The sequence below is a fragment of the Mytilus californianus genome, unplaced genomic scaffold (assembly GCF_021869535.1).
Source record: "Mytilus californianus isolate M0D057914Y unplaced genomic scaffold, xbMytCali1.0.p SCAF_25, whole genome shotgun sequence".
In the NCBI taxonomy this organism is placed as follows: Eukaryota; Metazoa; Mollusca; class Bivalvia; order Mytilida; family Mytilidae; genus Mytilus; species Mytilus californianus.
The window spans coordinates 3,401,632-3,414,211 of NW_026262674.1; the positions used below are offsets into that span (position 1 = coordinate 3,401,632).

General features: G+C 30.5%; 1 protein-coding gene across 4 annotated transcripts in view; it reads right to left on the reverse strand.

Moving 5' to 3' along the window:
- LOC127732558 (disintegrin and metalloproteinase domain-containing protein 10-like) overlaps positions 1-12,580 on the reverse strand; it is a 68,208-nt gene that overhangs the window by 48,207 nt on the left and 7,421 nt on the right. For all 4 annotated transcript variants that reach the window (XM_052241606.1, XM_052241608.1, XM_052241609.1 and 1 more), the window contains exons 2-6: positions 7,550-7,688; positions 6,254-6,363; positions 3,944-4,127; positions 3,081-3,198; positions 2,128-2,283 (exon numbers count right to left, since the gene is read on the reverse strand). In XM_052241606.1, the coding sequence (XP_052097566.1) occupies positions 2,128-2,283; positions 3,081-3,198; positions 3,944-4,127; positions 6,254-6,363; positions 7,550-7,688 (707 nt within the window). The remainder of the gene's footprint in view (positions 1-2,127; positions 2,284-3,080; positions 3,199-3,943; positions 4,128-6,253; positions 6,364-7,549; positions 7,689-12,580) is intronic.

Consider the following 12,580-nt stretch of genomic DNA (forward strand, 5'->3'; position numbering starts at 1 on the left):
TATGAGACCATAACTTAATTAAATGCTTCCAGATAAGAAAAAGAAATAATGGGGTCACCAGACTCGTTTTCTTGCTACATAATAAGATAGGTAAATTCACAACACATTCTATTGTAAAAGTAACTTTATCTGAGTTATCTCCCTTTATATCTGAGTTATCTACCCTTATATGGCAAAGTTTTAACAAGAGTGCACACGCTGAAATGTCTCGCCTTCTTTACTAACCATTTATATAATGTTGATAGTCCTAAATGAAAGCTTTACTACAACTATTACACAAACTTAACATGATCCAAGAAAATGAAGTCAAGGTCATATAAACCAAACGAGAAATATATGTACACCTTACAATCATTCAATACACTAAATATAGTTGACCTATTGCTTATAGTTTCTAAGAAACAGACTTAACCAAGAAATCTAAACATTGATCAATGAATCGTGAAAATGAGGTCAAGGTCAGATGAACCATGCCAGGCAGACATGAACAGCTTACAATCCTTCCATACAACATATATAGCTGACCTATTGCTTATAGTTTAAGAAAAACAGACTGAAACACATAAACTTAACACTGAGCAATGAACCGTGAAAATGAGGTCAAGGTCAAATAAAACCTGCGAGACTGACATGTACTTCATAGAATATTTCCATACACCAAATATAGTTGATTTATTGCATATAGTATAAGAAAAAAGACCAAAACTCAAAAACTTAACTTTGACCACTGAACCATGAAAATGAGGTCAAAGTCAGATGACACCTGCCAGTTGGACATGTTCACCTTACAATCATTCCATACACCAAATATAGTAGACCTATTGCATAAAGTATAAGAAAAACGGACCAAAACACAAAAACTTAACTATAACCACTGAACCATGAAAATGAGGTCAAGGTCAGATGACACCTGCCAGCTAGACATGTACACCTTACAATCATTCCATACACCAAATATAGTAGAGCTATTGCTTATAGTATCTGAGATATGGACTTGACCACCAAAACTTAACCTTGTTCACTTATCCATGAAATGAGGTCGAGGTCAAGTGAAAACTGTCTGACAGGCATGAGGACCTTGCAAGGTACGTACATACCAAATATAGTTATCCTATTACTTATTATAAGAGAGAATTTAACATTACAAAAAATCTTAACTTTTTTTTCAAGTAGTCACTGAACTATGAAAATGAGGTCAAGGACATTGGACATGTGACTGAAGGAAACTTCGTAACATGAGGCATCCATATACAAAGTATGAAGCATCCAGGTCTTCCACCTTCTAAAATATAAAGCTTTTAAGAAGTTAGCTAACGCCGCCGCTGCCAGATCACTATCCCTATGTCGAGCTTTCTGCGACAAAAGTCGCAGGCTTGACAAAAAAATGAATAAAACAAAAATATTCTTTTTTTTTCTAAAATATAGCCATAAATATGATAAAAAAATGATTTTCTATATTAACTTTAAGAGTCTTACACACATGAATGACATACTCCTCTCGAAATTTGCACATTTCATTAAATATCTAGACCGATTATTATCTGCTTTTTCAAAATCCAAGATGGAGGAAGACACCCATCTTCCTTAAAGTATTTTGATAGTTTTAATAAAGAACGGTATAAGTGACGCCACCCAATTTCGAACTTGATCTGTATTTTATGGTAATAAGCATTGTGTATAAGTTTCATAACATTTGGTTGAGGCAAACTAAAGTTAGGGAACGGAAACGAAAAATTCAACAATTTTTATGTTTAGAAAGGGGCATATCTCAAGAACGGTAAAAGTGACGCCACCCAATTTCAAACTTGATCTGTATTTTGTAGTAATAAACATTGTTTTTAAGTTTCATAACATTTGGTTGAGGCAAACAAAAGTTAGAGAACGGAAACCAACTTTGGGACGTACGGATGGAGGGACAAGGGTAAAACTTAATGCCCCCTCCGCTACGGCGGGGGCATAAAAATTTTCAAATAGGTAAATGTTATGCACTGATCTTGATATTGCTTTAATGTATAGATTCTTTGATAATATTGTTTTTGTCGAAGATTTCACAGCAAGTAATTGTAGCCAATTGCATTAAGGGTGCCATCTGAGAAAAAAAAAATCAAAATATAACCTTTTACTTACTTTATAAGCTGAATAAACCTTGTTGTATAATTTTGGATCTGCCTGCATGAACAGAAAACATGCATTTTTATCAACAAGTGTTCCACGCTTCTCTCTGTTCAGAGCTTCAGAATATTTGTTATGGTATGAAAATGCCTCTTTATCTTCAGAGTAGGACTGAAAAAAAAAATGCCAATCTTATTAAAGTTTATCTAATTTTGTTTGCTGAAGATTTGCTCAAATTATGATACTACAATAGTAATTTATTGGCATATAGACATATGATGGTTTGTGACAAAGAATAAATTCCACATATTTAAAAAAAAAAAAAAAGAACAACTCAGTTCACAACAATCTTTCTTTTCTTTATAAAAAAAAAAATAGTGAACTCCAAGGAAAATTTATCAAATGGCAAAATCAAAAGCTCAAACACATCAAACAAATGGATAACAACTGTCATATTCCTGACTTGGTACAGGCATTTTCTTATGTAGAAAATGGTGGATTAAACCTGGTTTTAAAGCTAGCTAAACCTCTCACTTGTATGACAGTCGCATAAAATTTCATTATATTGACATCGATGTGTGAACAAAACAAACAGACACAATAGGTAAAAATGTCAAAAATAAGGGTACCAGGGGCGTATCCAGGATTTTGGAAAGGGGGGGGGGCGTAGTATAGGGGTACAGCAGTCAACTATATTACTTTAAAATGAGGATTAACATATGGACAAAACTATATACTGTAGATTCATTATTTGTCGTTGGAAACCAATTTTTGCATGGTTTTTGTGGGTTCAGGTGAACCACAAATTTAGATGTTCAACAAATTACAAATTTTCTATCAGGTTATATGCAGACTTTGGCAAAACAACGAAATCACATATCCACGAAAAGGCAAGTTTTCCACAATCCACGATAATTGGTACCCACGAAAATAAATGAATCCACAGTATTAAAACTAATATCAGTTACCCTCCTGACTCTGTAGTTTTCTGTGTCAGCTGAATTGGCAACAGTTTCCATCCATTCATGAACCTGCCTGTTACCATTTCCACAAGAAGCAATTGCATTTTCTGCTTCTCTTCTTAACCTACAATAATATAAAATAGTCATGACATAACTTGTGTGTTTTTTGCTGTGCATGTACTGATTTTATGTCATACATGGATACCCCATATCCTTTGTTTTTCTATTAGTGAACAATGACCTATCAGTAGAGTATGTACTTCAACATGATTCTTTGATATACATGTATTATAATATAGATTATTGATTTGCTTCAACGTGTGTATTTGTTTACTTTAATATTAGTGTTATTTTCATAGCTTGCTATGCAGTATGGGTTTTGCTCATTGTTGAAGGCTGAGCAGTGGCTTATAGTTGCTAATTATTACATCTTTTTGGTCTCTGGTGGAGAGTTGTCTCATTGGCAATCATACCACATTTTCTGATTTTTATATTCAGTGATTTTTTTTTGTACTGATTTGTTTATTGCACATTCTTTTAGTGTATCTTTTGTTATATCAAAAACTTAAATTCAGTTCAGTTCAATTAACATATTGAAAAATTCAAAGTATCTGCAAACAGGAAGTAACTGTCTCCTGACAGATCTGAACATTGCTCACACATTACAACTCATTGAAGCTGCTGACCACATTTGATGGCTTTCTATCAAGCAGTACTTGATAAAAGTGTGAAAGAAATGTTTGTAATGAAGCAATAGAGCTCCCTCTCTCAGAACGAAAAGGGCGAGGGTGTGTGTGTAAAATAAGATCCAAATCAAAACATGAAAATGTATTGTTTTGTTTGACCGCAGTAGCTGGTATTCATATTACCTGTGTGGATCTAAATCTATGTGCTCCTCCTTATATATAATAGTATGTGATTTAGGAAGCTCCTTGACTCTACCAATAAATCGTTTTACTGGTTCTATATGATATGTAGTGTCCTGTGGAATTCTGATGGTTCCACGGAAATGTCCATCGACAATGTAACCAAATACACTGCTGCCTCCCGATCCTGAGAAATATAAAAACAGAAATAAGTTGACCTTGAAGTACGATGGGATTTGTAGATGCAGCCAGTCTGTCCACCTGTCATACATTTAATATCAAAATTACCCAAATATTTTACTTATTGACAAAGTTACAGCTATGCATAGGAACTATTTTGTTTAAAATATGTACTACTTTTATGCAATTTTTTGTTCCTTCTGACCGTGCAGAATTAGTGGTTCTATACCTATAACATGTATAATAGTGACAGCCATGAAATGGCAGTCAATTCAGTTAAATGGCGAAATTTTGAAAATCTTGACTATTTGACTTGTTCATGGTTAGAAATATATAGATTCCACCACTGCAACAAGTTTGTTACTATATTTTTCCACTCGAGACAGTTTAATTTTAATATTTAAAGCACAAGGCTTGCTGAGCTTTTAAATAATGAAAATTTAACTGCTGAGAGTGGAGAAATATCGTAATACACGAGTTATAGTGGTGGAATCTGTTTCTCTAATGATTTTTATCCTTCCTTTTCAAAGATTTGCAGAATGTTGTGTTCTTTATATGTGACGTCATCAGGCATGGTCGCCTTTTTTCATGACGTCACGATAGGAAATTCAGAGGAAACCAAGAAAATTTTACATCATAATTAAATTTTGACCAATCATTTGCCGAGAACAGATATTTCACTAGTGAGGAGAAATATTTTTCTCACACCGATCAAGAAATGTGAAAATAGCACAAAAATTAGAGAAAATAAATAGCAAAACCGTCTCCAAAAAAGATATTTAAAAAGTTAGTTTACTTTGTGTTTAACTTTTCACTGGAACAAGATTATTTTGGGCAACATTTGTGCTCTAAGTTAAACTTAGCCAAAACATTCTTACTTTTTAGATAAGAATTTGACAAATCTCTCTTCTGACGTCACTTCAATCAAAGATGTCACAGTCAGTGTCACAAAGAATTAACTAATATTCACATTTTCTGAAAAACTTTTCTTATGATGTTTAAAAATTCGTAAGGGTTCCGCGGAACCCAGTGTCTCGCCTACTTTTTCTGTTAATTGCAGGCTCAACAAAAATTAGTAAGTAAATCAATAAAAATATTCCTCTTGATACTATCTTTTGATTGTAAGAAGCTTCTGTCCAAGTTTGGTAAAAATCCAGGATAGTTTATAATTCTAATAAATGTTTAAAAACTTTAACTGCAGACTGAATGTAATGTTAACTGGAAGAAAACAAAATTTCCTTCTAGAAACTAGCATTTGATCATAAACAAGCTTCTGTCCTAGTTTGGTACAAATCCAAAATAGTATAAGAAAGTTATTAAAATTTTAAAAAATTTAACCACAGAGTGAATATGTTGTTTCCTGGCTGAAAATCTAAGTCCATTTAAAAGTAAAATACGGAAAAAATGGATTTATTTTTTTACAAAATTTCCTTCTAGATACTAGCTTTTGATCATAAACAAGCTTCTGTTCAAGTTTGGTACAAATCCAAAATAGTATAAGAAAGTTATTAAAATTTTAAAAACATTAACCACAGAGTGAATGTGTTGTTTCCTGGCTGAAAATCTAAGTCCATTTAAAAGTAAAATAAGGAAAAAATGGATTTATTTTTTTACAAAATTTACTTCTAGATACTATCTTATGATCATAAACAAGCTTCTGTCCAAGTTTGGTACAAACCCAGGATAGTTAAGAAAGTTATTAAAATTTTAAAAACTTTAACCACAGAGTGAATGTAATATTTCCCGGCAGAAAAACTAAGTCCATTTATAAGTAAAATATGGAAAAAATGGAATTTTATTTTTACAAAATTTACTCCTGGATACTATCTTATGATCATAAACAAGCTTCTGTCCAAGTATGGTAGAAATCCAGGATAGTTTAAGAAAGTTATTAAAATTTCAAAAACTTTAACCACAGAGTGAATATTTGTGGACGCCGCCGACGCCGACGGAATGTAGGATCGCTATGTCTCGCTTTTTCGACTAAAGTCGGAGGCTCAACAAAAATGTGATTATTAATGACATCAATCAAAGTTCTATTTTTGGTGAATTAGCCACAAAGTAGCCTTGCTCTTTACTGTAACTACTGCTGAAACCATAGGATTTAATATGTCTGATAGGACAAATACATACCCTCTTCTGTTCCCCTGTATATATGTGATGTATCTAATGGACCATGCTTGTCTAACCATGCATCTTTTGTAAACACTAATTTGTCTGGCTCTAATACTAAATTAAAATCTCTGAAACACAGAAGAAAATAATTAAATATTATTGAATACAGCATAATTTTATTAACAACATACGAAAAGGGTAGATATTAGGTTTCATTTTACAGTGTAATATCTTAGTAAAGTTTTTTATTGAAGTATGATTAATTGACATTCAAGCTGTTGTCTAGATGTTCTCCCATATGTTATACCACTACAATTTTTTGTATTGGATGGTCTCCCCTTTAAACCTAAATGGATTATCTCCCTTTAATGTAGTGGTACTAAAACGTTCTCATATTATTTCGTTTCGGACAAAAGTTAAGGTTCAAATTCTCTGTCAGCAATTCAATTCTGAAAAAAAATCATGTCTTATACTTAAATAGCTACATATATGGACTTCTTCCTCTCACAGGAGCTTGTATTAATTTGATAACATGTAAGAGGGTATGTGTGGGGTTTACAGAACAGAGAAAAATGGCCTAAAAATTTAAAGAATACAGATATTAAGGACCCCCCCATCCAGACTTTCATGTAATCAGGGGAAGCTATTTAGCAGAACACCTACTCAGTTCCCTTCCTTTGACACATAAATCTATATCCTACATCTATCCAAGAAATTTATGTGAAGATTTTCTTTTCTTTAACAATTTCCAGCTCATTTCTTTTATGCCCCCCCTCTTTTTATCCCAATCCTAATCATTTGTCACCCTTAATTCCTCATTCAAATTTATAATATTGTAAGCCATCAAACTGATTTTAATATACATTACTTTATATGTGAAAAAAAAATAATACACTGATTTGTCAATGTTTGTTGTTAAAGGATTTTTTAAATTGTGTAGTGTAAACAAACTTATTGAGCATGTATTTGACAGCTGTCAGATAATTGAAAAAAATGTGATAGAGATATAAATGTGAAAAACATCTGTATGAGTAATTCTTTTAAATCATGTTATAATAAGATGGTGGTGAAATTTTCTGTCTTTAGGCTTTTTATGATGACAATCACTTTATAAATAAAGGTTCAGTCATCCGACGACTTTCTGACATGGACTGTTTGTAAACACACAAATAATCTACTCAAGCAAATTATCATTTTGTGAGAAAAATCAAAGTAATGGAAATTTTATGCTGTATTAAAACTTCAAAGAAATTTGTGCATCAATAAATACTACCTACAGAAATAATTTACATATTATAAACCCAATAAACTTACCTTTTAAACGCACTAAATTTAAATCTCAACTTTTTATCACTTAAAGATCGTTTCGTCCGTAGATGTGATTGATGTAGCTCTGAAGTACTGTAATCTAACTCTTCATAATGTTTTATATATGTATCTAAGGATTTCTGTTCTGTAAAGAGAATACAATATATATTTAACTTTGATAATATATAATATAAAAAGTTGATATGTGATCTATTAAGTACTGACATTTTTATTTTATACAGTCATTTTTATTTCATACAGTCATTTTTATTTTATACAGTCATTTTATTTCTGTATATCATGATGGTCATGTTGCCATTCACCAAGTATAATATAGGGAAAAAGGTACTGTGGATTCATTATTATTCGTTGGATACCAATTTTCGTGGATTTCGTGAGTACAGGTGAACCACAAAATTAAATGTTAAACGAATAACAAATTTCCCATAGGCTTGTATGCAGACTTCGTAAAAACCACGAAATTCAATATCAACGAACATGTAAGTTTTCCTTAATCCACGAAAATTGGTATCCACGAAAATAAATGAATCCACAGTAGTATTTTTTCTCCATAGGCATTATATTATACCCTTAATACATTTAATCACAGTGCTCAAAATTAAAGTTGACTTCCTTTATCTGCCTTGGCTACACAAAAGGCCAACCTAAGCCAGGGAAATGTAATACTACTTTTTTACTTATATCAATGTACATGACTGTCAGATATTTGGTATAAACTAAATTTTGAATAAATAACTAGATGCTACGGTACAACACAATGTATGCTAAATCTCATTGTATTAGCTTCTAATTGTCTAATGTTAAATGGACATTTCCGGGCATTTTAATGTTTTTCTCTTGAAAAGTCAATTTATTCCGGATTGATTAAAAGAGGAAAAGGGACAGACTATGTTGCTTAATTATACAGCAGCTTGAAATCCATCAAAGACATGTCCTTCAGGTGAGGTCCTGTTTGAGGAATTTTCAGTCCCTGTCTTCTTTTTAATAATTTACTCATGATTGCTAAAACACCAATTCACCTCTCCTTTCTTATCATATATATTACCCGTTAGTGTATTTGATATATAAAAAAAGAGATGGGGTATGATTTCCAATATGACAACTTTCCACCAGAGTTTAAATGACGAAGATATTAGCAATTATAAAGTTTTTCAGAAACCTTAGTTTCATCCACTGAAATAAGCACAACTATTTTTTAACACTATACACATTTAAATACTTGATTTATTTATACATTTTAGTTTTACATTCTTCATTTATGCATTTTAGTTTCTCACTTTTCATTTATGCATTTTAGTTTTACATTCTTCATTTATGCATTTTAGTTTTACATTCTTCATTTATGCATTTTAGTTTCTCACTTTTCATTTATGCATTTTAGTTTTACATTCTTCATTTATGCATTTTAGTTTTACATTCTTCATTTATGCATTTTAGTTTCTCACTTTTCATTTATGCATTTTAGTTTTACATTCTTCATTTATGCATTTTAGTTTTACATTCTTCATTTATGCATTTTAGTTTTACATTCTTCATTTATGCATTTTAGTTTCTCACTTTTCATTTATGCATTTTAGTTTTACATTCTTCATTTATGCATTTTAGTTTTACATTTTTCATTTATGCATTTTAGTTTTACATTCTTCATTTATACATTTTAGTTTTACATTTTTCATTTATGCATTTTAGTTTTACATTCTTCATTTATACATTTTAGTTTTACATTTTTCATTTATGCATTTTAGTTTTACATTCTTCATTTATACATTTTAGTTTTACATTTTTCATTTATGCATTTTAGTTTTACATTTTTCATTTATGCATTTTAGTTTTACATTCTTCATTTATGCATTTTAGTTTCTCACTTTTCATTTATGCATTTTAGTTTTACATTCTTCATTTATGCATTTTAGTTTTACATTCTTCATTTATGCATTTTAGTTTCTCACTTTTCATTTATGCATTTTAGTTTTACATTCTTCATTTATGCATTTTAGTTTTACATTCTTCATTTATGCATTTTAGTTTTACATTCTTCATTTATGCATTTTAGTTTCTCACTTTTCATTTATGCATTTTAGTTTTACATTCTTCATTTATGCATTTTAGTTTTACATTCTTCATTTATGCATTTTAGTTTTACATTCTTCATTTATGCATTTTAGTTTCTCACTTTTCATTTATGCATTTTAGTTTTACATTCTTCATTTATGCATTTTAGTTTTACATTCTTCATTTATGCATTTTAGTTTTACATTCTTCATTTATGCATTTTAGTTTCTCACTTTTCATTTATGCATTTTAGTTTTACATTCTTCATTTATGCATTTTAGTTTTACATTCTTCATTTATGCATTTTAGTTTTACATTCTTCATTTATGCATTTTAGTTTTACATTCTTCATTTATGCATTTTAGTTTCTCACTTTTCATTTATGCATTTTAGTTTTACATTCTTCATTTATGCATTTTAGTTTTACATTCTTCATTTATGCATTTTAGTTTTACATTCTTCATTTATGCATTTTAGTTTTACATTCTTCATTTATGCATTTTAGTTTTACATTCTTCATTTATGCATTTTAGTTTTACATTCTTCATTTATGCATTTTAGTTTCTCACTTTTCATTTATGCATTTTAGTTTTACATTCTTCATTTATGCATTTTAGTTTTACATTTTTCATTTATGCATTTTAGTTTTACATTCTTCATTTATACATTTTAGTTTTACATTTTTCATTTATGCATTTTAGTTTTACATTCTTCATTTATACATTTTAGTTTTACATTTTTCATTTATGCATTTTAGTTTTACATTCTTCATTTATACATTTTAGTTTTACATTTTTCATTTATGCATTTTAGTTTTACATTCTTCATTTATGCATTTTAGTTTTACATTCTTCATTTATGCATTTTAGTTTTACATTCTTCATGACTATAATCTTGTTTTCAATTATCTTGAGGTCAAATAGTTCAAAATCAAAAGATATGTTACATGAAAGTCAATTGTAGTGTTTGACTTTAGTGCCCCAAGATAAAAGATAAATTCACACAGAGTTATAACAGTTGATAATAGTTATTATAAAGATTTTTTCCTTCCAGCTAAAGATATAAAAGTTACAAATACCAAATACGTTTTACATCTACACCTACATATGTCCTTAGTATTTGGAAATTTTCATTTGTTGATTTGAAACTCAAAGCAAAGTTAAGCTTGTGTTGTTCGTAAGGCCTCTTGTGTTCTTTCTTTGATTTTCAACTCAAAGCCAATTAAATATTTTTTGGTGATTTGTGTAATTGTAAGGTCGTGGCCTCATTTGACATTTCCTTATATTCATACATGTACAAACAATGTACCAGTATATACTTTTTTTTGTTTGAAGTATATTTTTGGATGCACTTAAGATTGCATCATTCATTTTTTTTTTATTATTAATTTTTATCAGGTATGCTTAGCCCAAACCTAAAATTGTGGATGTATAATCACGATATTTACAAAGCTAGAGAGATTATCAAGATTATTATACTTTTTATCTACATTAAAATGCATGAAATGTCATTATGTAATTATCAAAAAAAATCAAAACTGTGCATGTATAATCACAATATTTACAAACATGACAAAGTTCAAAATTATTAAAATTATTTTACTTTTCATTGTAAATATAAATGTCATTATTAATTTTTATATCATAAATGATAAGATAAATAGAAAATGAAAGGATATGGAGTAAATGTACATTGGACAAAATCGCACACAATACATAGAAAACATAGAAAATTATCAATGAACAGGGCTTTTATTCCTGTTCTTCATCTTGACAGTTGATGTAGGGTCTTTAACAATGAACGAATCATTCATACCCTACAACAAGGCCAAGGCGGGCCCAAGCGTCGCCTTAAGCGGTACTATTGATAAAAATAAACCACAGTTCACCTTCTTGCTCCCTACCTGCCTTTGTTACAATTAAATGAAGTTTTTATTTATGAAATCTAACAGTAGTACAGTAGCTGAAATCTGGACAGGTCAATAGTAATTATTATTTTAAGGTTTTAACTCCGCTGCAAAACGTATGAAAATCTTGAACTTCTCCATAAATACCCTAGTAATCGTCAAGAGCGCAAAAGAATATTTTATATTTCTATATGTAATAAAATAGAAAAACAAAGGGAATGGGGCAGGGTATCCATCCATGACACAAAATCAGTACATGCACAGAAAAAAACACACAATACAGGGGCGGATCCAGCCATTTTTAAATGGGGGGTTCCCAACCCAGGATAAAGGAAGGGGGGGTTCCAACTATCTGTCCCCATTCAAATGCATTGATCGTCAAGAAGAAAGGGGTGTTCCAAACCCTGGAACCCCCCCCCCCCCCCCCCCTTTCTGGATCCGCCACTGCAATATGTATATGACTTAGTATAACACATTTCATCAGTAATATTCTCTATTCTTTATATTTTTGCCATTTATTCTGCACATTTTGCCATTTATTATCTATTTTGTAAACCCTATCCATACTCTCCTTTCCTGCTATATTGTACATGTATATGGCTAAGTATAACACATTTCACCTGTATTTCCAGGTACATTTGTATATAATCAGATTGTGTCAATATCGTTGTTTAGAAGAAAAGAGAAAAAAATGGACTAAAAATTTAAAGAATACAGAAATGAAGGACCCCCATCCACATCCCCATACATGAAGATCTTGTTATCCATAAATACCCTAGTAATGTCAGAGCTCAAAAGAATATTCTATATTTCTATATTGCTACATGTATATGGCTAAAGTATACCAGCTGACAATTCACCTGTTATTCTAGGTACATTTGTATATAATCAGATTGTGTCAATATCCTGGGTTATTGTATAGATGTCAGTTCAATTAGTTTTATAACACCTGAGAAAATGTAAATGAAGTACAATGTATTAACCTTGTCACCTTGTGTGGGATTATTTCAAGAAATAACTGTATAAATGTGTATTAATCAGTGTTAATGTAGGTCAAA